Here is a 25,687-nt window from a genome sequence, read left to right as displayed (position 1 = left end):
CACAACGTAACGCACGTAAAGATGTGGCAGCTGAAGAAGACGAAACAGAAAAGGTCTTCCTTCCAACCGGACAGAACATCACGCAGAAGAAGAAGCGGCGTGTCAAAAGTGCGAAAGTCTTTGCATTCATTAAGAAATGAAAGGAAGTGAAGTTTCTACATGGCTTAAAGCTTCGGAGTTCTCAGCGCTCGCTCGACTCGCAAAAACATTTTGTCGTCGTTGTGACAGAAATGATGATGATGATTACAATGTGGCGATGAAGAGTAGGTGGGCTAGCCTCTCGGCGCCATTTCAGCAGGGCTCTTTGCATAAAATGTAAATCATCATCATCAACGTCTTGATTTTTTTTCCATTTCCAAACAGGCCCCTCCCCCTCGCCCTCCCCCATTTGATTTAAAATATTTCATAACGAGCACGAAGACCCCACCGCCCCCCCTCCCCTTTTTTTAAGCTTCTTTTTTTCTTTGTTTTCGCCGTCGTTGTTATGGCGGTTGTTGTCGTCGTCGTCGGTGTGGTTGTAGTTGTTGTTGTTGCTGAACAGAGGGAGTGTTAAAATGGGAGTTCTCCTCCTCCTCCTCCACCTTCGCCTCGTCTTCCTCCTGCGGGTGGCGCTGCAGGCTACGACGCCTCTCGTTCTGTGGAGGACTCCGCTGCCCGCTGCTCCCTCTCCAGGCTCCTCGCCCGCTCCTCGCTGTTCATCGTCGGGCTCCTCGAGGACTTCAGCAGCTTCTCCTCGAGCTCGTGCAGCGACGGCTCCTTATACATGCAGACTACAGGGGGGAGGGCGGGGGGAGGACGGGGGAGAAAGACAGTGAGTCATTAAAGCATCACGCCACCACCAACTCTCGAATTTACACATAAAATAAACTGAAAGACATCCAGACGTAAATTCAGATGTCAGAGTTCAACCTGTGATGCTGCATTCAGTGACATAATCATAACTAACAGGTGTGCAGTTTGTGCCAGCGTGGACGAGGACACACCTGAACCTTTATGCAAAGTATAAAAACAAAGCTATTAAAACTAGCAGCTACTTCGAGGTCTATGTGCTGACGTTAAATAACAGAAAAGAAGAAGAACGAATCAGAAATGAGGAGGTAAAAGAAGACATCAGTGAGTTAACGAGGGGGGAGAAGGAAGAAGGGGAGAGGAGGAGGCTGAAGGACACAGAGGAAGAGGAGAAGATTGACAGAAGGACGAGAGGAAGGTGATAGTTGACAGATGTATAGTTGATGGATATTTTTAAATGAAGATGAGGGATGAGAGGGGAGGGGCAGAGCAGCTGAAAGCAGAGACGGAGCTTCGTGTTTCCAGTTAAACCTCCATCTGTGATATTAGAGCTTCACCTTGTCCTCACACTCTGAGTTCTGGCTGGACGACCTCGGCTCCTGGCTCACCTCTGAGCTCTCCACGCCTTCCTCAAACTCTCTCGTTTGCTCCCAGGATCTACGAGCACAGCAGCTGAGCTACAACGGCTCCTACAAACCGACAGCACAACCTCCCAGTCTCACAGTCAGCTGCCGTTTTACTGGTTGTATCGTCAAACAGGACTAAAAATATCACATTAAAAGGCTTCGCTATTCTTTCAATTTATGTAATTCTGGTTCAAGTTCACCAGGAAATACGAGTCTCGGCTGCTTTACTGTTAAGAGGGTCAGTGTTTACGTAGGCTTTACTCGGCCAACGGTTCACCTGAAGTAGGTCAGAATGTGAGGCTGAGGATTTTGAGATATGACGTTCAGAAACACTTTTTCCTGCCTCTGTGTTTTAATATCAGGACGTTTCCAGCAGAATGTAGATGTCAGTGTTTCAGTGTTAAGCACCTACATTTACAAAATCACCTCTAAATGCAAAACCTCAAAGCCCATTTCACTTATTGAACTCATCTTCTACTACGATAAACTACAGACATGTGGAGAACCGTCGATTTCAAAGTACAAAAATCCCAAACTGGGAGAAAAAGCTGACTTTTCTACTTCTTCTCTCATGTTTGCGCTTAAAAAACATTTTGTTGTAAAAATACAGAGTGTGGAGTTTAGCTCAGAGCGGGAGGCGAGGTTACACTTCCCTCTAAACACAACTTGTGTGTCTTTCACTGACGCGGAGCAGAGGAAGCTGAAGATATCAGCTGCATGTGCACACAGAAGAACAATGTGAAATAGTTTTAACATTAGCTTATTAAAAGTTTTGAAATATGATGACTTGTTGGTTAAATGAAATGGAACTGAAACATTTGCTTTTTTCCTCAAATGTTTAAATATTTCTGAAAATTTGATGAACGATAAATTCTGTATCCAAACTGAATCGTGAGCTCCTGTCGTGTAAACCAGAAATGGAACTGTTGGACTGACGTCATCACAGACCTGCAAAATCAGTCATGAACTGTAAGGATAAATATTCACTCTGGGACAACAGAAAACAAGCGTGCCTTGAACTCCAGGACGGTTCCCCGAGGACCTCAACAATACTGCAGACCCACAAACCTTCTTTACAGATAAAGAAAATCGACGGTGGCGTTACTAATTCACACTTCGTCCTCGTGTTTTGTCTTTCTGTCTGACCCGTGAGACACGAAAGCATCGCCACCACCAACATCTGTGTCCACAGCTGGTCTCACCTTCGATGGGTCTGGGGACAAAGTGTGAGCACGGTTTGGTTTTCTTCACTCGGTTTCCCTTCATGATGATTCCTTCCTTATTGAGGCCCAGGAACCAAGCCCGGCCCGACTCGTGCTGCCGATACATGGTGGACGAGTAGATGACGTAGTAGTTTTCAAAGACCGACTCCTTGAACTTGCACTCTGGTGTGAACACATCCTGATACACAAACACACAGAAAACATTTCAAGTGTAATCAGCAGAGAGATCATTTTGTAGTTTTCCTTACACGACCGCCTGCTTCACATCTCTGTGCGTCCACATGTTTGATTGCACGACTCGACTGCTTTTATCTGAGTTTTATTTTGAAGTTTAAACTTGGGGCTTTTATTTTGAAATGAACAGCGTCGAGTGCTGACCAGCAGCCTTTTAGCGTCACGGTTCAGTTTGTGCTCAAAGCTTTTGTCATCATTTTACTTCCATATGAATCTGCCTGCCTGGTGTGACAGGACACTACATGCTGATACTTCACAGAAACACGGCAGGATGTGATAGGACACAACACGCGAAGCAGCCAATGAGCTGCGACCAATACGAAACACCTCGAAGGTGATCGATCACATTACACGCACACGATAGCGTCAGCAGCACTGCAGCGCAGCGTCACATGTAACAGGACATGAGAGTCTTACAAAAGCTGGGTCTTAATTCTCAGCCTGAGGTTCACACTGAGCACAGGAACTGTTCACTGCTGCAGTCTTTAGAACATTTTAATTAAACAAAAGGAATCTGAACTGTAAGAACTTCAATAATCCATAAAACATAAATGGGAAAAGAAGCTCAGTGCAAAGCAGCTGAAGAATAAAACTCGACATTATTTTGAAAGCTTCAAAAAGCTTTTAAGTTGAAATATTAATGTAAGTCTTGTTCGTGCACTTTATCCTTCACGGATCAGGAAGCTGTGGTGGACACCAAACGTGACTGCTGGGCCGTTTAAAGTCCCAGTTTAGCACCTCCCTCCAGGTATAACAGGTGTGTGTGTGTGTGTGCACCCTCTGGATATAACAGGTGGTCAGGTGAGCCAATCAGAGCAGAACAACCCCCCCTAGCCTAGAGCCAGAGCCGGCGTTCAGTTACCTCAATTCTGTGATCACTTAATAAATAAAAAGCAGTTTTGGTCAGCAGGTGTGGACTGCAGGCTCCTGGAGAAGCTTAGAGGCTGTTTTTATTTGTAATCTGTTGCCGATTATGTTTATGTGTCGCTGTGCTTCCTCTCCCAGCCTTTTGCTGCCCTGCTCCGACCTTTGAGACGCGTTCCTGTCATAAACTTTGTATTGATGTAAAAACTTTGCTCACCGTGAGATGTCACAGATGCTAATTACAAATCTGTCTCTGAGTGTTTAAAATGATTCACGAGTGACTGAGAATCTGATAAGAATCACGCTGAAGTCACTACTACACTTAATAAAACCCAACACAAACACAGCAACAGATAAAGAGGAAAAAGGAGCCACGAGGAAGGAAAGACGGGACTTCAAATGGAGGAAGAGGAAACAGAATAAATGATGAAAAGCGTATTTTTTCCTCCCAGCACGCAGCCTGCATCTCATATCAAGACGTGATGGTTTCAGTAAACAGTGTCGAGACGCTCGGGCCTCCCAGCACAACTTTACTTGCAGCTGTCTCACCGCTCATGCTGTAATGCTCTTACATAACTGCAGAGCAAGAGGAGGAGCTGCTGTACTCTTCATCTGAAGCTACACCTGAGAGAACATGAGTTTATATTTTATGGAGCCGAACCAAATCCTCACTTTACCTCCTAAAAAAACAGGGCTGCCTCTTCCATCCTGGATTTATTCGGCATGTGGTTGAAGGGCTGAGAGATGGGATGAAGTCATGTGATCTCCCCGCTCTCGATGGGAAGCATTTACATTTCAAAGCATTGAGCAGTCAGGACCGACTGGTGAGATGGGATCAGGCCAATTTGTGATTAATTAATAATTAATTAATGATTAAGATTCATGAAGAGGACCATCGAGCTAACAAGTGCAGAAACATTTACTAACAGCTGCACTTCCATATATGGCATCAAACCACGAAGCAGAACTGAAGCGCAGCTGCAAAGTGGCAGCAAGGTTTCATCACATACCCGCCACGAAGGCGCGCTCGTGTTACACTGACTCAAACTACCACACAGTCAGCGTCCGCGGCTTCAAATCGCAGTGGCGGCGAGACATCTGTGATTGACAGGCAGCAGCAGCCAATAGGAGCGCTGCAGAACAGGTAGTTCATGGTCGCTCCTCAGAATTACATCTTCCCCACAGCGCCGACCAACAATCGCAGCTAACAGCTAGCTTCTTCGGGCGCGCTGCGAGCTCATATTTAGTTTTTGTGTCTAACACGCCTGAGAAAGCTTCCTCACATCGTCGCCGTTATCCTCCTCTTCCTCCACCACTCTGCCTCCATCCTGATGCTGCGCACAGAGAGGCGCATTTTAAAGTTTTATGCACGTGTTGTGAATTATGGATGTTAGATGGACTCGCTGAGCAGCAGTACAGCTGTAGATGTCCTCGGTCTGATCAGGGCTGTCCTCCTAACTACTTCCAATGTTCATCATCAATTAATTATTACACACGCTGTCTAAAAGTGGAACTTTTGTACCGTAATGTCACCGAGTTTGCATCTGAACACGAGCTGGAACAGAAAAAACAAACGCAGGATCTCTTTGCAGGGGAAGAACTGGATCGGTCAGATAATGAAATAAGATCTGAAATCAGATCTTGTGGGGATTAAAACTGAGAGAAGTGTTTTCACTTCAGTGAGAAACTTTATCTCAGTGTCACCCTTGAGCAAAGCAGTAACACCTGATTACCTCACAAACAGTAGTTGACTATCAGTGTTTTCAGCAACGAGACGTTTTAATAGTTAAAATGATTGTTGGGGACACGTCAGGAGCTCCTGGCTTTACCTGCTCCAAACCTTTAACGAAACAAGCTCAAGAAGGACATGAGGATGAGGCAGATGTTCTTACAGATGTGTAGAGGAATCCCTCGGCGTTCATGGCCACGTACAGCGCGGCCTTCACTCCCTGGATGGCCACGACCCTCAAACCTACTGGGATCAGGTTAAACAGAGCTGGAGGGCGAGAGACATAGACAGAGAGAGAGAGTTAGGTAGTGAGAGGCAGAAGTAGATTAATACAAAACGTCACAGAGAGCACAGAAGACGGACGGAGCTACCAGGAAGTCTGCCGCAGTTAGCGAGCTCTTATTGTGAAACCTCGAGTTGAGTCATTTGGCGTTTTGAAAGCAGATGTGACGATCGAGCGGCGGAGATGAACGAGGAACTAAGATACTGCACTAAACTCCCCTCTTAACGACCATGATTTCAAACGTTGATGACCTGGCTCTCTTCCTCTCCTTACTCCTGCAGGTTTCTTCCTGTTAAAAGGGAGCTTTTCCTTCCCACTGTCGCCAAAGTGCTTCCTCATAGGAGGTCATATGATTGTTGGGTTTTCCTCTGTATGTATTGTAGGGTTTACATTACAGTATGAAGCACCTTGTTGGGTTTTCCTCTGTATGTATTGTAGGGTTTACATTACAGTATGAAGCACCTTGAGGAGACTGTTGTGTAAATAAAACTCAATTCGAGACCTCCCAGAATATTTTTGTTCTATGAATATGTGCACGTATATATCAGACGGAGCAGAAACGTTTAACACTGCAGGATGATGTGAAAATGGTGATTGCTGGAATAATTCATCAATGGTGGGTTAGCCACGAGGCCCCAGCGTCTCAGCCAGGCGGAGGTTGAGACCCGGACTCTGGACCGCTGCAGCAGCTCCATTCTTTCCTTTTTCAGCTGTTACATGCTAGCATGCTAACAGAGGCCTGTAGAGTCTCCTGGGGGGAATTTGCTGGGACATCCACTCCTGAGATGATGTCTTGAGTGTTTTCCACGTGTGGATACCGTCCTCCGCTGTGGAATAACGGACTTGAGATTCTTTGGCGATGGCCTTATCCCTGCGTGACCGATGGACATCAACTGATGCTTCTTTAAGCTCGTTGCTGATGCCTTTCCTCCTCTGCATCGTGTTAACACACAAACCTGCAAACTACAGAAACGTCTGCTTCTATCTGTTCTCACATTTGCAGTAAAAAGTGTCAGAAATGAAAATGTCACGAAGAGTCGCACAGAGCAGGTTTAAATTAATAAACCAGCAGTGATTCCTCCATCTCTGCTTTAAATCTTCTGCACCTGTGTAAATCAGACCCACTCAGCATTAAAAAATCCCATTACACCTCCTCAAACTGTGAATTCTTGTGCTTTTAGTCGATCTGTAACGGTGGTTAAAACCCGGCTCAGCCTGCTGATGTGCTTCCAGCTGATAAAGCGAGAGAAAAAGACTGAATAAAAGCAGAGAGAGAGCGAGAGGGGGGGTGATAGAGGGACGCAGTGATGAGAGGTGATTTAATCCTCGGGGACAGAGAGCTGCAGTGTGGGTGAGGATGAGGAGTAGGAGGAGGTGGAGGAGGAAGAGGCCTGTGGCAATGGCTGTGGTTAATCCTCCTTTATTTAACTCAGAGATGATCAGAGAGAAAGCGAGAGGGGGAGAGAGGGGAATCCAAAACATCTCCTCCTCCTCTTCTTGTCCTGTTTTTGCTTATTTTTTCCAAACCAAAAGGATTTACAGGAAGCAGCAGAGGCTGTAATCCTGAGCTCATCCAGCCGAGAAACAAAGACCTGCAGCGGGAACGTGACCGAGTATCGACGATCAGAAGCTGCCTTCAGACTGCTCCACCTCGGATCACTCTGTTACAGACGCCAGATGCAGCTTCAGCTCTGTTTTCTGACGCAACCCCAAACGGGATTTGTGGAATCGAACCAACAACCTTTTGCTTGCCAAGTGAATGTGTTAAACATGACAACGTTGTAGGGGAGGTGCCTTTAGTGAGGGGAGGGTGGAGTGTGAGAGCGACAGATGGATTGGGGCGGAGTGACATCCCTACACTCACCTGTGGGGAGTGACTGAAAGAGCTGCAGGTGTAAGCTGTGGAAATGCATTTCCTTTGAAGCGCACTTAGTGACGGGGCTCAGAGCAGATCTGCTGGTCCTCCACATCGAATAGGCAAGACCGACCGGGAGGAGGACCGGGCAGACCCAGGACTCACTGGAGAGATTATATCTCAGCTGGCTGGGATCAAATCCCCCCGGATGAGCTGGAGGAGCTGGCTGGGGCAAAGGGGGTCCGGACTTCTCTGGTTAGACTTCATGACCCAAACCCAGGGAAGCAGCAGAAGATTGTTGGATTATGTTTATGTTCTGATTTAATGAGCTGTTGTGTTTGAGATCCTTCTTCTGTGTAATGTTTCACCTTTCTGAGCTGTTCTCTTGTTTGACATCGGATGATCCACGGTGCTTTTACACTTTGGCTGTGGCTCTTTCCATAAAAGTTGGAGGTAGCGACCACGACATCACACAGTAGTGAGTGTGAAACAACATGCTCACTGAACCCTTCATAAAACCGACTCCTAACACCAAACTTTAGAAAATGACCTCATCTTTTTATTTAGCTTGACCCAAAACGAGCCCATAGACCCTCAGGATCGCCCCCTGGAGGCCATTAAAAAGAACACAGGTGTGAGGCATTTTCTCTTCACTCTTCAGACAGAGAAGCCACGCCCATTTTTTATGTAGCGTGCGGTCTAGACCAGGGCTGCCCAATCCCAGTCCTCGAGAGCTACTATCCTGCAGCTTTTAGATGCATCCCTACTCCAACACAGCTGAATCAAATGGTTTGATTACCTCTTCAGCATGCCATCGTGTTTGGCAAAGGCCTGATAACAAGCCATTCATTTGATTCGGGTGTGTTGGAACAAGGATGCATCTAAAAGCTGCAGGACGGTAGCTCTCGAGGACTGGGATTGGGCACCCCTGGTCTAGACAAATACAGTTTTAATGTGGGACTCACTGTAGTCGCTGTTCTCGTCCTTGGTGCCGCTGATGGCTCCTTCGGGCTGCATCTGCAGGAAGAAGCCCTGCTCGCTGAAGAGGCGCGTCACGATGCCCTTCAGCTGCGGCTCTGAAACACAAAGACCGATGTGAGGTTCAGCACACACACACACGCACACTGTACCTGACAGCAGGTTGTCAGGTAGCATTGCTGAGTTTATCTCACTCATGTAAGCGTTTCTTCTTCTTCTCTACTTTCACATTTGAGAAGAAGAAGAAGAAGAAGAAACAAGCGTACATCCCAACATTTCCCGTCCAGCGTTCCTCACACAGACTCGACCGCAGAGAACTGTCACACCTGTGCAGTCAGCTTGCAAATCACGCTAGCTAGCATTAGCTGATAAATCCGCAGTTCACCCTTTGCTTGCATAAGACATATAACACTAACAGTGTGTCAGCCACTAGTTTAAGAACATGTTTAAACATGACCATCGGAAACCCTCCAATCTGTGTGGAGAGAGTCAGGAAGTTCCTGAAGCCCCAAATCAGTGACCTTTGCCCTCAGAGTTAGCAGATGGCTGCTGATGGGTTTCCAGCCTGGGCCACGTGAAGCTTAAGGGCACACAAACACACATGGTTCAAACCCCAGGGTGTCACATGTGCCCCAGAGACAAACCCTGAGGCCACGGCTCAGCACGCGAGTCCCTCCTGCTTGACTTTAACACCGAGCTGAAGGTCTGAGGACGTAAACACGGTAGAAGCTGAGCAGACGAAGTGATGCTCCAGATGACAATGTGGGCCAGAAGGACTCATCTCTGGCAGAAATAGACCAAAAAGACAGCGAGGCTAATGTGGAGCAGGCCGCTGTGCTACTTAACATCTGAAAGGACCGAAGACACACATACGTGTCCGGAAACGACAACAAGGTAAATCTTCACCTTTTAACAGAGCAGACGTGAGTGTGAGTGTGGAGGAGCTGACACACAGCAGGACCAACCGGCCCTGCAAAACACAACGACCTAAACAAAGACCTTTATTGGCTGCTGCTCATTAAAGTCGTTTGGTTTTACTCTGATTACCCGTCAAACAGCTCACATGTATAAATCTACACTTCCTACATTTCATGCAGTCACAGTATTACAGGCCTTGTTTCACAGAGAGGAAGTGGATGCAAACAGCTTCCTGCTTTAAACGGATCATTTTCACATTGTTTGACGACAGCATCACTGACCCACTGCGTTGTGTGTCCTTATTATCCAATTCATCCTCACTCCCAGCCGGTCGCAGCTGATGGCCCCGCTCCTCCTTGAGCCTGGCTCTGCTGGAGGTTTCTTCCTGTTAAAAGTGGGTTTTTCCTTCCCACTATCGCCTTGCTCAAGTGCTCGCTCACAGGTTTACTTTCTGGTAAAAGCAATCTTTGTTATGAATTCAGAGAATAATAATAGCCTCCAACATGATCACTTTAAAGGATTTAAGGTGTCAAACAGAAATTAATATTAACTAAATACCAATAAGGACCTAAAGTTTATATTCAAGGAGCTAACTTATTTATTTCTGGTCATTTTTACGTTCATAAATACATTCAGTTGTTTTCCCACATATTTATGTCATCAGTGCATTTTAAAGGAAGGCCATAGAAGTCAGCTGGTTTACTTTAGAGGGCAGTGGCGTACCTCACGCTGTGTTTTGATGTTCAGAATCCAAAGTCAGCGTGCTGACGATTCAAACACCGACAGTCACGAAACATCTGCAAGGTGTAATCTCTAATTATAAGCACGGATCCAGGAGCTATATCTGTGAGTGTGTGTCACGCTGTGTGAAGACAAGCTGTGAGTTTTAACATCTGTGAGGCCGCGGGCGACAAAACACCTCGTCACACGCTGCTCCCCGAGCTCAGGCGTGATCAGACTGACAGCGCCTTTAAAACCCAACCTCGTCTTCCCGAGTCGCAGCGAAACGATAAACGCTGAACTAAGAACGCCGTCTGCTGCTGTGGGAGCTTTCTACACGAAGGAACCGTGACATCGATGAAAGAAAACCACCTGCTCATCTCTTACATATATTTATCGATGACCCGAGATGGTACGAAAGCCAACGTTTTCTAAATGTGCATTCCTTTTAAAGGCCACCAGGGGGCGACACCTGAAAGAAAAGACGAGGAAATAGCTCATGGACCTCATTACTGGTTTCCACACACCAACACAGTGATGGTGTAAATCAGGAGTGTCAAACATGAGGCTCGTGGGCCAGAATCTGCCCGACGATGACTCCAATCCGGCCCACTTTAAGTTTTGCAGTTTTCTCTCCACGCCACACCAAACTACAGGATATGCTCTGTGAATTAATGAAAACTTTACATTGTAAATGCATAATTACAGGACAGTCTGAGCGATGAGCTACCAGAACCTTCTCTGCAACTTTCCTACCTGTTTCAAGCCCACTACACATCACAGTTTTCCTTTTAGGACATTGCAGACTGAGAGGGCGAGCGGCTTGATTCTGGCCCTCAGGCCGCACTTTGCCCCTGTGTGTGGTCGATTCTGCACAAAAAGGTGGCGAAAAAGCCGAAGGAAAACCTGGAAGTGCTGCTGAAGGATACTGGAGGCACGCGGTCGTGTTTTGATTTGAACTTGAGCAAAGTTGGGGGTGAAATCTTTAGGGCTTCAAAAAGGCTTCATGCAGTAACAGATCTCATTAGCAGAGGACTCACTGAGGGCGAAACATCAAAGCAGGGCAAAGTGCTGACGTTGAGCTGAACGCCGACTTCACCAGCTGCAGAACAACTCATGAATAACTCGGCCTCTTCCTACCAGCTCCTTACTGGAGAACTTGAAGTCTGCAGACTCTGAAGGAGCTGATCAAGCACAAGTGCTGCGTAATAGTTTTAAGCTTTAAGAAGCTGTTTGTTGTATTGCCAAGAAAACAGGAGGCGGAGGCGACGGCGGGGAGTCGGCTAATGAGAGATGAGAGCTGCAGCTAGCTCATAAATGTGTAAACGCAGACATCTGTCCAGTTCTCCGACGCTCTGCTGCTGCTCTCCGAGAAGCTTTCTCTGGAGGGAACGCCGCTCGAGTTCAGGTCGACTTTTATCTCGTTATTCTGCAGGAGGACTAAAAAACATAAAGGTTTGCAGTTACTTCAAGAAAAGAAAAATGCCGTCTGGAATCACACCGTGGGGATCTGATGATGCAACGCTCATTACAAATGAAACAGAGAACATGGAAGAACCCACAGCAAACAGGGAAGTGAGTTTTCTTTATGCAATCCAGTATCATGATGAACCCACAGAACATACAACACCATGGAAACCTCAAATTAAAGCTGAGCTTCAACTTTCTGAGCTTTAAAAGGCTGAAACCGTCCTCGTCAAGGCAACCAATGAACTTCTTCAGTGTTGACAGACACAGGTAAGGAAAGCCCTGAATCTGAATTTATCAAAGTGAACATAAGGATAAGCTTTATTTGTCAGTTGCAGTTGCTTGCAGCTGAAATGACAGACCTACAGACAATATACAAACTTACACTGGGGAGACAGGTCAGGCTAGAAAAAGGGATAGACAGTGAAATATGTAACATATGGGGGCAAAGTCAGGAGAAAAAAAAGGGTTTCTGCCCATGATGACTTCCAACAAGTGAGTCATCATAAGGAGAAAGCACAGAAAACTCCATAGCACACAAAGAAGCACAGATATCATCACACTCTACGCCATGAAACACAGACAAGCAGCATACGGGCGGGGGTACGCCGATGTACACAGTGGTCGCGGACGCTGCAATTCCTCGCGCCTCCAGCTGAGCCACTGTCTCCATCGGGGGAGGGGGGGTAAGCACGGTTACCTGATCAGAACTGATTGATGTTCTGATCAGGTAACTGTGCAGCAACCAAGGTGTCTGTTTAGTGGTCGAGTGGGAGGAGCCAGACGTCTGAAAGCGACGTTAATAACTAGGGGGGAGGGGCTTCAAAATAACTGCCCGGATTTGTTCAAGTTGCCAAGTTGGGAGGTTTCCTTCCTCAAAGATTCCTGCGTCATTGACAGGAAATGTTCTTATATGGCGATCTCAGGTGCACAGAAGGCCTGCTCACCTGCTGTTAAAACCAGCCAGTCAGAGGAAAGCTGAGTTAAAGCTGCAGGTTGTTCACATTAAATTGGACCTGTGTTATTTCCTGTCATATATCTGCTACTTTACGAGCGACAGCCAATCAGAAAGACAAAGGATGCCCTGTGTAAGATAAAGAAGGATTATTTTGAATGGTGACTCGTGCTAAGCTGCTCTGATCAGCGTGGTCATGAACCTGTGTGAGAGCAGTGTTCCCGTCCCGCCGTAACACGGCAAACCTTTGCTCTCCGAATCGTTCCACCCACCTGGTTTCCGGCGTACTGGTCTTTTCTTTCCGCTGCAGAAGCGAACTTTGCTAAAGACGCTGAAGATGTGTCGCTCACACAGAGACCTCGGGTCTTTACTGGGACTTGAGCGTCGCTTGTTAGTGGCGACTTTGTCGCTGTTGGACTCGCGGGCCTGGCGCTTCTGTCTGATCAGGGAGCTGGCGATAGCCGCCGCCATATCTCTGAGAGGAGGACGAAGCCACAGAGGAACAAAATATCTGCTCCTGCTGTCCGAGTCTGAGGCTGACGACCCTTCAGTCCGAAACAGGTGACATGTCGCCTGACGGGCCTCGGAGGGACCGAGCCAAGATGAAAAATCTTCTCCCTTATGGCAGATCGTTGATTAAGAACCAAAACGTTAGAGATCCACTGTGTGGAACAGCTGATGCACAACGGTCACACGTACAGGCTTCAAAAGAAAAACACCAGAAGGATCCTGAAAATCCACAAAAGTGAAGAACCCGGAAGTCGTTTCACGTTCGTGCGATTCACCGCACAAAACCTGTGTGCACTCCGATGTTAGGAAACAGATATTCCTCTTAAACAGTTTAAATAGTTGATTTATGAGTATATGTTTACATGTTGAGGCTTCCTTTCTGACGACTAATCCAAAGAACGGTGATGAAGTCCCCGCACTCTTCAGCTGAGGGTTTGGAAATAGATCACAAATCCTGACGGAGCTCTGAAAGACGGAAACTTTAAATATCCAGAGAAGAACAGAATACCTGTTCCCTAAATAACCCTACAGGTTCCCACACAAGTTAAGACGCAGCACTGGCCTGGAGACAATTATTAAAGAAATAAAGAAAAACTCTGAATGAACATTTGATGAGTGATTACGCCTCGATCGAGGAGCTCATCGTGTCTGCTGGGTAATTTATCACTTTAGGTCGCCTCCATCTTTCAGACGCTCCGATGGAAGCGCACATGGCAGCAGGGATTTTCTCGATTTACGCGCCACAAATAGAAGAATCAAAGAGCTTCACCGTGACGTTTCTTCACATCTCTGTGGAGCGAGAGGAAAGCATCTTCATCCACCCGCCTACATCAGCTCGTCAACAACTTCCCGACATGCAGAAAAAGAGGAACAAACCCGAGAAGTTCAGAATTATCCCAGAGAAGAGCCGATAAAGCCGCCGATTCCACGCGCATGCACTCCGCTCTGCTCTATTTTACTCTACTCTGTTCTCCTGCCTCATCCTCTCCTCCTCCTCCTCCTCGCAGGCTGAGAGCTGCTGAATGTGAAGAGAGAGGAGTGAGGAGAAAAGAGAGCAGCCGTCAGCGAGAGATCGAGGAGAGAGAGAGAGATGGAGAGAGGAGAGGTGGAGGTGTGGAAGAAGCTCCTAAAAATATTCCGCCTGATGTTTCATGTTGCTCCCACAACAGACCACTCCATCTTCACTGCAGCATCCCGACGCACACGAGCGCGTTACACGCCGCAGGACGACTGGTTACTACAGAGCAACATCAGCATCGAGGCGCCCCGCTGTCGGAGTCGTGCATGTTAGAGAAAAAAATCCTTTCGTTTCACTTTAATCTTCAAACCAGATCATCACAAATTACAGCCAACCGCTGGCTTCTGCACTGTGCGCAAACATTTTGTTTGTTTGGACCCAAAAGTGACCAGATCTGGACACGTGCGTGGTTAGAAGACCTCATTTAGGCTCTGATCAATTTTAAAATGAGGATTTTCTGCTTTTGTTTTGAAAATATATCTACAGGAAAGGCAAAAGCAGCTGGCGATAAAAAACCTCGGAATCCTGCAAACAACACGGCGCTGTCTGATACCACAATCTTTTGCAGCACAATCCGCGCACAAACATGTTCTGGAGAGCATCAGCATGAAAACAACTTCAAAAGCTACATTTTCACTGACCTAATTGAAAAATAAAACAACTGAATTTTAGGATTTTGGGGTTGTTTTTGTAGCAGGACACAGTTTGAGAAAATTCAAAAACTATAATTATTACAGAATTATTAGCAACAAGCACACTTCTCTAGAAAATTGCCACATAGTCCTCATCATTTTGAACATTAATAAAAAATTCCTCTCTGCATGTGACCCATTCACTCAGCAAAGCAGTGGGCAGCCACCAATCTAGCGCCCAGGGAGCAGTGTGTGGGGACAATACCTCGCTCAGGGGTACCTCAGGGTAGCCGTTCAATGGATTCGAACCCCCGACCTTCCGATCATATCCGACCAATCTACCTACTGAGCTATCCCTGCCCCTACGAAGCAGCTTAGTGTCACTTTGAGAAGGAAAGTCTGTTGCAAGAGGCGGCTCTCCCACAGGGCTGCTCCATTATGGCAAAAATCCACACTTAAGGAAACTGAGGCATACTGAGTGTCTTGATGCTCAATCATCCAGGTAAGGAGATCCCAAAAGGTTGAGTCTGTTCATCTGGAGGTTTCAGTGGCGTTTCATCATCATCAGGTGACGTCTGCAGTCTCAGCGGACTGCAGGTTTCAACCTTATAAACAGGACATTTGGACAATGACTGAAACCAGCCAATGGGCTGGGAGGTCACTTTCTTTATCATTAATATGCAAATTGACATCAATGGTCATGAGTCCCATTCACAGAGAGTTGGGGAATGGCTGCAATCACAGCATGTAAGATGGGGACAGATGGACCCTTAGGCCCCCTCCTCGATTCAGAGATGGTCTTTCCCTTTTCACGTAAATGGCCTCCTTGACTCCGCCCTCAAACCAGCGTTCCTCCCTGTCCAGGATGTTACATCCTCATCCTTGAAAGAGTGTCCACTGGCCTGTAGGTGTAAATAGACTGCAGAGTAGCTCTTCTGTGTTGGTCCACCCACATTGAGTTTGTTTGGTTGTGTATCGAGGAGGTTGGGGTGGATGGATGGGTGCAGGAAACAGAAATGTTCAGACAAATCCTGATCTTTTCCTCATCTGATCATATTCCTGATGAAACCAGATATTTACATTTATATTACTACATAGCAGACGGCTTATTTAACAGTGATTTGTGGCCCATCTCTTGCTGCTGTGGGTTTTATTGTGGAGCAGAAGCCCTGAGGAGATTCTGATTTATTCACGGAGGGAGCAGATAAACGCGGTGCAGTAAAAGTCTTCACTTTTTCCATGAAGCATGTAGTTTAAAACAACGGAAACAAGGTGCATGTTAAATTGTCGAGCTCTGCAACCTCTCAGTTTCTGCTCTGAAGCGTCTCTGCTGTGCCGCGCTCACACTTCCTGTCAGAGGCTGTGAAGTCAACTGCAGGGTTACATAAAGGCATCTTTATTCCCGCTGCATCTCTACAGCGGCAGCACACACGGCTCACGAACACGTCGCCGGGGCTGAATAACCGTGAGATCTGCTCCAAGTCAGGAAACGCTCTCTGAGCCCGCAGGCAACGACGTGATCTGACACTCAGCCCACCGTCCTGTCGTTCTGCGCTCAGAGCAGAAATGATTCACTCATCGCTTCACATCTGATCACGCTGTGAATGCTGGAAAGCTGCAGCCTCAGGTGGGGAGACAAACCCAGAGAAAACTGATCCCAGCTCTGTGCACACGGCTGAGTCTGAGCTTCATTATGAAAGAGCTAAATCTACAACAAGTATTTCAAATATGGATTAAAATACAGCTTTTTTCTAGATTCGTTAAATGATTCTTTGGCATAAGATTTCCACTGAAGCCTCTTTATTTCAGACCTCTTACTACTAATGCTTCTACAACTGTTTGTTAATACAATTAACCTCTCAGCAGTCGTGCTATTGGTCAGATAATGTCATTAAAACGGCTCCAACAGCACAAACACAGTCCAGAGGTGCAGTTCAGGTGCTAGCAGACCGCTAGCAGCTACAGCCGCCTGTGTCACCAATGGATCTATTAATGCAAACTTTAAACCTTAATACAATTTAAACAGGTGAGTTATTAATAAATTGTCCTACGAAGGAAGAAATGATTTATAGAGACCAAAATAGTTTTTCTGTCAGGCTGTAAACGCGCTTATTTCTGCTGTTGGACATTTCATCGTGGGAGTCTTTTTGGACTGACTCTGGAGCCCCCTGTGGACATTAGAGGGACTGCACCTGTGTGTTGGCTTCATTTGCTGTCATATTTCTGGCATCCAGTAGCTGTTAATAGCTGCATGTTTGTGTTTTAATTACCGTGTTTATATTCTTTCCTTGTTGTTTCTGCATTGATGTGTAAATGGAAAATAATACAGATCCATATTTTTATTCTGGTACTCCAAGGCATAGCTTTACATTACATTACAGTTTCTTTAAGCCCTCCCGATAAGTGAGCTTTCATCTGATTGACCAGCTCTGTAAGCCTACCGAGGGGCATGTATAGGCCCAGTGTTACCAGTAATCAGTCCAAACCGAGAACTCAGAGCATCTGTGGTGACCACAAGATCTTATTATTATGGGGGTGGGCACTTATGCTAAAACACTGGTAACCTTTGCTTCCTTTGTGACTGACCTAATATTACGGCGTACTGAGCTGCTGCAGCTATTCTCCTGTTAAATCTGCTGATTAAAGCAAATTTTGGGGGTTTTAGGATCTGGTTCTGATCCAGATCATCTCATTTTTCTTTCTGAAGAGTGAAATCCTGCAGAGAAGTGTGAAACACTTTCAGCAAACAGGTCATTTCAGCGCCGTTAAAGACGAAGGCTCCACCTCTCTTTGGTTTGTCTCTGGGCCTGAGGCTGAGGCGTCCAGCAGGATCCATGGCTCACGCACCGAAGTGAAACTGAATGGGATTAACTTCGTCACTAACCGGGTGCGCACGTGTCAGTGAACGCACCATCATGCTGAATGTAGGCCTACACTCTCGCAGAAAAAAAAACAGGTCAGCGTCTTTAATTACTGTCGTGTATTTGCGTCCTCGTACCTGCTCAGTGGGACTGAGGGAGGAGAAACGTCTCCGTCGCTCACTCTGATTATCAGATCCTGACGCTGCCAGTTATCCTGCCCAGATCAGGTCAACAATGTCTGACTCACTCGACGTTAAAAGAATCGTGTAGTTATTAACTTACTGCTTTCCGATACTTGTAGAAACAAATGAAAATGCTTATTTGAGAGGAGATGTGCAAGACTCATGTCTACCTCTAAATCTCTTAACCCAGTTCTCTGACACTGAAGCTTGAGGTCTGTGGGCTAAATCCAGCTCTTCACAAGTTTTAGTCTAGCACATCGCACATCTCCTTGTAGCTCCTCCATTCCTTAAAAGCCCACTTTCTATTGATTGGTGAACACGTGGAAGCCTGCCAAGAGTACGGAAAGATCATAGTAAAGAAAACGCTGGAGGCCAACTCCAAGGCAACCACGCAAGCGTGGAAGATAAAGATACGAAGCACCGTCCCCGGCAGTGTTCTCCATAGACCTGAAGCTCATCGTCAAAAGCAGAGACGCACATAGATTCAGGAGTGGAGTGACCGTCAGTCACATCCTGTACGTGGACGACTTCTGTACGCCACGATAGAGCGAGGCATCGACTCAGCGATCCACATAATCAGGATCTGCTGTGAGGACATCAGGATGTCATTCGGACTGTAAGAGCGACACGTGCTGAGAAGCTGAACGGCAGGAATAAGATCCAAGCCATCAATATGTACGTCCCCCAGACACCCAGCTGGGATAAGAAGGTGGTCACAGGAGGAAGTTACCGATTTCTATGTATGTGGCCATTGGAGGAACTGCAGCTTTAAGCTTAACCGAACCCCTTTCTTCTTCTTTTTATACACTTTTAGTACTTTTCTATAATTGATGTCAGGAGAGATGAGTTTAATTCGGGTTTTGTTTGGTCTACATCGACTCTGCAGCCTGCATCAGGGACTTAACAAGACGACTGTCAAACTATTAGCTTGCTAATGTTGATATTTATCCTCCACCTCCAACTGTTCACTGTAGACAAACACCTGTACGACATCACTGACCTGTCCTGATGGTCGCAGGTTCGATATCTGCTGAATAATGTAAGTGTGATAGGTTCATACCTGGGAGAGTCCAGGACCAAAGGACAGGAAATCCACTGTGGCAGCACCACAATCGATCCCACGGCTCATTAACACCCAGCAGGTGTGTGTGTGTGTGTGTGTGTGTGTGTGTGTGTGTGTGTGTGTGTGTGTGTGTGTGTGTGTGTGTGTGTGTATACAGTTCAGGTATGTTTCCTGATCAATAGACAGACTGCCTCATCAGAGGGCAGGAGAATGTCAGCAGGGCAACAACAGCAACACCATTAAACTGCCAGAGAACACAGTACACACACAGTACTTGCAGTACACACAGTACACACACAGTACACACAGTACACACACAGTACACACAGTACACACAGTACACACACAGTACTTGCAGTACACACTACAAACTCAGTACACAGGTTGCTCATGATATGAAAGAACCTCTCAGACTGAATATATGTATTTAATACTGCATTTGTCTTCTGCCCAACACAGTGTGTTAACCACAGAGTCTGGCTGAGCGGTGACTCACAGCAAAAGCTGGTTTAAACCCACTGAGCTGCAAAGCTCTGCTCTCACTGTTATCCTGTAATAAAGAGGTTAGACTGACCGAACATAAATAACTGAAATAGGGACCAACAATGATTAAACACTGTGGTATGAATGTGTTGTTCTAAACAGAAAGGTGAGAATGTGGAACAGGTAAACTCGATAAGGACACAGCAGGAAAAGAAGGTGAACTTAATCAAGGATCGACCCTGTAAACTGAGGAAGTAAGACATGAGATAAATTATTAGGCTCTAAAAGAAACAAAAGGTGAGGGAAAGTAAGGCACAGGTGAACTTAATCAAAACAATAAGCACTGTGAGAAAAGGAGGGAAAGCAGGAAAAAATCAGAGAGTGAACACAGGAAACACGAGAAACCAGGAACAAGGAAGATGTGCAAAGCGAGATCAAAAGACCGCGACGATGAACCAGGACAGCTCTGGGATTTACTTGCAGGAAGACAGTAAGTATGAGACGGGAGGTGTTTTCAAAAATAACCTGGAAAAAATCTATTCCAGGTCCATCAGAGACACATTCAGCCCAAAACTGAGGAAAGACTCCAACAAACAGCGGCGTGGGCGGCACAGAGGACGGCCGCTGGATGTTCAAAATGTTAACAGCAGCACGTATTGTTCCTCCGTCTATTGTTTCACGCCGAGCGTGCACACAGCGATATATTTTTAAAAATCTGCCGTTTCTCCTGCCGATGACTCACCGCTCATAACAAACACAAGCTCAGAAAGCCGGCCCGCCATCACAGAGATGATCCAAGAAGCGGGATTCAGACGACTTTATAGGACGGCGTGAATGACACGTGCAGAACAGTGCGAGCAGCTCAGAGGTGCAGTCAGACTGGACTCTGCATCTACAACAACATGAATCTGATTGATTAAAAACAGCAGCACTTCATATGTGATGTGCTTTACATAACAGTGAGGGCATCAGGTGGAGAGCTTTTATGTAACACGTGTAATTTATTGATTTCGACTTGATTTAAATGGATAATAGAAATGATGTGTGAAGAGCTGCAAAAGTGTTTACTTGGTCATTCCACGGGAACGCAGAAAGAAAGGAATTTTTCCCTCTGTGAAAAGCAGGAAAAGGGTTGTTTTTTTTATATGGACACTGATTCGTTTTAGGTGTTATGTAATATAAATTTGATAACGTTTGAATATTTCTGTCTCAGTAAACGGGCTCTGTTCACTGGACAGATGCTGCCATCTGCTGGAGGTCAGGTGAACTGCAGGTTTGAGTCTGTGGGGAGGAATCAGTTTCATAAAGTTTTTTGAATCTGTTTTCTTCTTGTTTTGGATTTTAATGTTTGGATATAAAGTTGATGTTTGTATTTTTCCACTTTTACCTTAAACCTACAAAGAAACATTAAAGTAACTTTTTCCTGATCTGGAAAAGGCCGTAAACACTTGGATTGTGTAAGAGATTATGCTTTTTACATATACATATATAAATATAAAATATTTTAATGAGGTGGAGTTAGTGTGACGCCGTATCGAGGCTTGAATGATCACATGCATGGCTAAATGCCCGGTGGGCCGATGGTGATTTTTCGTTTTTATGGGCCGATGATACATATTGGCCAGATGCTGGTCGATGTGTAAAAATAACTCAGTTGTTTGGTGGTGGCTGTGGCGGAGCTTCCACTGAGGCCAGCAGGTGGATGATGGAAGGGGAGGTAGGAGGAGGAGAGACCCGAGGCAGCCACCAGTCCGAGTGTCAGGTGAACTGAACTTCAGGTAAGAAGTTATGACCTGCAGTCTGTCTGGGTCAGATATAAACCAAGTTTAGGTGGAGTTTATTTTTGTTACCATCAGTTACAATAACTCGTACTGCGTGCTAGCTAGCATGACGGAGTTTCTATACAGCTGGGTGGTGCTATGATGTTACTGATAGTGAACTTTATTTTATTCATAAGGTCAGTTAGTAGAGTTGCCAATCGTCCCGTAAAAAGACGGAATCGTCTCGTATTCAGAGAAAATATTACGTGTTTCGTGTTGAGCTGAGAAGAGACGCAGTTTGTCCTGAACTTCAGCTACAATGGAACAAAGACAGAGCTGAAGTTATTCTGTGTTTACGCTGCACAGCTGCCTCTTCTCTCATTCTCCCCCCTCCCTCTCCTGTTGCTACTTCAATCATGAAACTGATCAATGATCAGCTGATCGGCTTTTCTCTCTTGTTTGTTGATCGCCCACTTTGCGCCAGAAAGAGGAAACCAGTGGATGTCGCGCTAAACAACAGCAGCACGTTTAAGCTTGATCAGCTGTTGTTAGAATGTATTTAATATTAATTTCTAGTATCAGCTGATGTTTGCTGGAGCCACAGCTGTAAAGCTGCTGGTCATGATGGTTTGGATATGTGGTGAGAGGGAAACATGAAGATGGAACCAGGAGATGTCCTTACTGAATCATCAGAGCTGAACAGGTGATGGAGAAACAGGTTTACCTTTTAGGTGACATGAATGAGTTGAAGTGAAGTTATGAACTGTTTCTGAGAGACAAATAACATCCCGCGGCCTGGTGGATCTGAAGAGGTTCACATCCACCCGTGACTTTACTCCTGAATAAACACCACAGAAGAAGAACTGAACAGCCAAAGCTCAAGCTGACACGGCTGCTTCTTATTCGCTGTCAGCGAGGTGTCGTCACAAACTGAATTCTGGACGTGTTGCTTGCAGCCAACGTTATGATTTAACTTTTGAAGCACTGGCCAATCAAACCACATTATGTAAATACTGCGAGAGAGCACGGTGGCTGTACAGGTGGGAAAGATTCAGCCTGTTATACATCAACAGTACCTGTAGTTCCAGCTAGCTTGTCTGATGCTAACTGCTGACTCATCTAGCTGACTAGTCATCTAATTGTTGCTATGACAACCATACTTGTAATATATAGATAGATACCCACCTAAAACGAGCGCCCACTATCAAGCTCCAGTGATCCTTCCTGCCTGAAACTTTAAAGGTAAAAAAACTAGAAACGGGTTTTATATTCCAATCGTCTCAAAGTGCAGCTTTGCTGCTGCTAGCCACATGCTAAATACACAAGTTTAACTGAAATCAGGATTAAACCTTTTTTCTGACCTGGAACATAAACTTTTACCACCACGTCTGCTGAATCATCCGGACGGTTCAGTTCACGAGTCTCTGCAGACGCCCACCTCCACCTGAGCTCCTTTCTCAGACCTCTGCTGGTCACATCTCACCTCATTTCTGTGGTTCATATCCACAGTTATTTTCATAGTGACAAATGTAGTTTGTGGCTGTCCTCTGTATTTGTTGCTGTGCGTTTCCTCTCAAGTCTCTTGGAGGAGGAGGAGATGCCCACTGTGCCCAGCAGAGGGAGACAGAGACCCTTCTACAGCTCCTGTTCTGTCTGTTTTCAGACGATGTTTCGGTCGTTGTGAATCATTCATGTCATCCTGTCAGCCACTTTGAAGGATTAAAAAGAGAAGCTGAAAACACTCCATGTTCTCGTTTTAAACCACACTTTCAGGCACAGCAGCAGCTCGAGGTCAGCTTTCTCTTCCTCCATCAGCTAAAAAGTCATTTTCAGTAACACGTCCAACGTCAGTCGAGTAATTTAGTTATAGAGATGTTAGCACTACACAAACACACACACACACACACGTTTGTTTGGTATCAGCACCGAGAGTCTGCACAATTAAAAATCATCTGAACTGAATTTCTAACCTGTTTTTATTTGGTTTCAGATGTTAGAGGTTATGATGCAGGACACCTGCTGAAGTTTAACCTGCAGGCGTTCTGTGACTGTCACACTGATGGTTTCTATAACTGTGAATCTTGGACTTGTGTTTGACGAGCCTTAAGCCAATCAGCATGCAGAGGACGACTCAAACAATGGCGTGACAGATTTACGGAAACAGATTCAACTTTTTATTCAGCGTGACTGAAAGTGGATTGATAGGTTTGTAGCATAAACCTATTCGCTGGAACGTTAAGGACAATCTGCTACGCAGCAAAAAGCAAGACACAAGGCACCAAAGTTCTCTGGTTTACTCATGCATGAGGGAGACCTGGCTGGGGCCAAGCGTCGTTCCACCACTTGACCACCGTCAGACTCTCAGCCAGGTTCCCCATAGCACTCCTTTTATTGTGGTTACATGAATATGCATAGGGTCATTAACATATAACATCTTACATAGGTATACATGTGAACAAAGAATACTGTGTGTGTGTGTGTGTGTGTGTGTGTGTGTGTGTGTGTGTGTGTGTGTGTGTGTGTGTGTGTGTGTGTGTGTGTGTGAGGTCAAGGTGTGACCCTGTGAAGACTCCCCAAAGTTGGTGCCAGGAGTCTAGCGGTCCATCTGAACAAAGGGCTCTTATACTTAAACAGATATACGTGTGTTTGCTATACCATATATCAGCAAGAGAAGATACGACCTCTCCTAGGAGGTGTGATCTACGCCAGAACACTCTGTAGAGGGAGTGAACGCACTCCCCCTTCATGCTACACAGAGCTGTTACAGACCTCCTAGGATGAGACATTCTTTCAATCTACAAATGATTATACACTTCTAAGCATATATGAGTAAATGTTTCTAAATACAAATGACAATAACAAAATCTAAACCCATCATGGATGAGTCCACAAAAAGTGTTCAAGTCAGAAAAGCTGCTTTCCCGCCGACCGCAACCACAGCTATCACCACCTGGTGGCCTCACGATAGAATGCAGGTTTATGGCACTGATGGAGGATTCTAGCTGCTCAGCAGTCCTGGCTCTGCTTTGTCCTGAAACGTTATTATTCACTGCAGATGATCAGATATCCAAAGTCCTACGACGCGTTTCTGCCATCAAATTCAAAATGAGCTCACAGTGTTTCCTCTACTGTGAGTAAAATGTGGGTTTATGAGATTAAACTACAACTGTAAAAACTGTAAAACAATAAAAACGGAGCTGAAAAAAAGAAACCAACTCTGGAAGCTATCAGAAACCAAACTGAATTAGAAACAGGAAGTCAACATGAAAGATAAATCTGTGACGAGCTGCCGACCAAGCAGTGACGTGTTCCCTCCACATGATGCTGAAGGTGCTTAGATTTGTGATGAAGGAGCCTTTCTGCTTCTTCAGTTTGACCCACGTGGTCCAGTATGAAAAACTAAAGATCTACAGCAGACCTGGAAGACCTGACACAGGAGCTGAGAGACGGTGATCGACTGTTTCACTGAAGCTTCATCAGAGATGCTCTCAGTGGAAGGACGGCTGTCAGGAAGTCGCTTCACTGAGCAGAGAAACAGGTCTGATGGAGAGATGGACGCACATCAAGGTCAAGAGGAGGTCAGGAGGAGGTCCATCAAAGAGGTTACAGACATCAGAGAAACACGGTGGAGACTGTCATGGTTCTGCTGCGTGTCAGTCAGCGGTGTTGGACAAACTGATGAATTATGAGGTCAGAGTTTGAGCCATCATGCAGTAACATCTGGAAACATCTGAGTGGCAGCAGCTTCATTTTTCAGCATCACAATGACCCCAATCACACTGTTAATGCAGTGAAAGCACACCTGGATAGAAACGCACACGTCGGTCATGGGTCCGCCTCCCAGAGCCCGGACCTCACATCACTGAAGCAGTGTGAGATCATCCTGACAGAGAACAGAGCAAAGGACAGAAACATCCAAGAAGCCTGGAGAACTGTTCCTGAGACGGCTTAACGGGACAACAGAGAGCTGAAGAATAAAGGTGCTCACACTGAATATTGTGCGTCTGCATTTATTTTAATAGCTGACATTTTCCTAAGAAGTGTGTGTGCGCGCTATTTCTACTCGAGTCCGTCCAGAGTCACTTGATATGGACGGGTCTCCGGGTCGGAGCAGCAGAAATGCAAAGTGCTGACTGAGCCGAGCAGACTAACAGCTGCTCAGACAGAAATACACGAAGCTGTAAATATAACGGAGACAACACACACGCACACACACAGTGTGTGGGCTAATTTTAGTTAGCATGTTCTGTTTCTGTCACAGGCCTTTAAATGTTGCTCTCGCTGCTTTTTGTTTGACACAGAAACTCAAAACTAAAACGAGAAACTCCAAGAAAACTGACCCAGAATCTCCCCCCGCACTGCCAGTTTATTAGGCACACTTATCCAAAGTAATTCAGCAGTTTTTCAGTTTAGAGATGAGCTTTATTGTCACTGTGGATGCTCCGTGAATCATCATGCCTTCAGCTCTGGGCTGTTGGAATAAACTCTGTGTTTTATCAGCCTGTCGCTTCAGCTCGACTCCCAGCTGTCAGAGGAT

General features: G+C 45.9%; 1 protein-coding gene across 3 annotated transcripts in view; it reads right to left on the bottom strand.

Moving 5' to 3' along the window:
• Positions 1 to 437: 437 nt before the first annotated feature.
• Positions 438 to 25,687, bottom strand: part of LOC146694695 (fibroblast growth factor 12-like) — a 47,041-nt gene continuing 21,791 nt past the window's right edge. For 2 of the 3 annotated variants that reach the window (XM_085430965.1, XM_085430964.1), the window contains exons 2-5: positions 8,569 to 8,679; positions 5,629 to 5,732; positions 2,618 to 2,816; positions 438 to 770 (exon numbers count right to left, since the gene is read on the bottom strand). In XM_085430965.1, the coding sequence (XP_085287091.1) occupies positions 619 to 770; positions 2,618 to 2,816; positions 5,629 to 5,732; positions 8,569 to 8,679 (566 nt within the window). In that variant the 3' untranslated portion in view covers positions 438 to 618. Of the gene's footprint in view, positions 771 to 2,617; positions 2,817 to 5,628; positions 5,733 to 8,568; positions 8,680 to 12,913; positions 14,161 to 25,687 lie in introns of those variants that run through there. The other variant, XM_085430966.1, reaches the window with a different exon arrangement.

Source organism: Copadichromis virginalis, linkage group LG14 (assembly GCF_057382275.1).
Source record: "Copadichromis virginalis isolate Kocher_CV1m ecotype Utaka linkage group LG14, C_Virginalis_male_GT1.1, whole genome shotgun sequence".
Lineage (NCBI taxonomy): Eukaryota > Metazoa > Chordata > Actinopteri > Cichliformes > Cichlidae > Copadichromis > Copadichromis virginalis.
The sequence above is the reverse complement of the archived record's forward strand: the minus strand, read 5'-3'. Positions and strand labels throughout refer to the sequence as shown.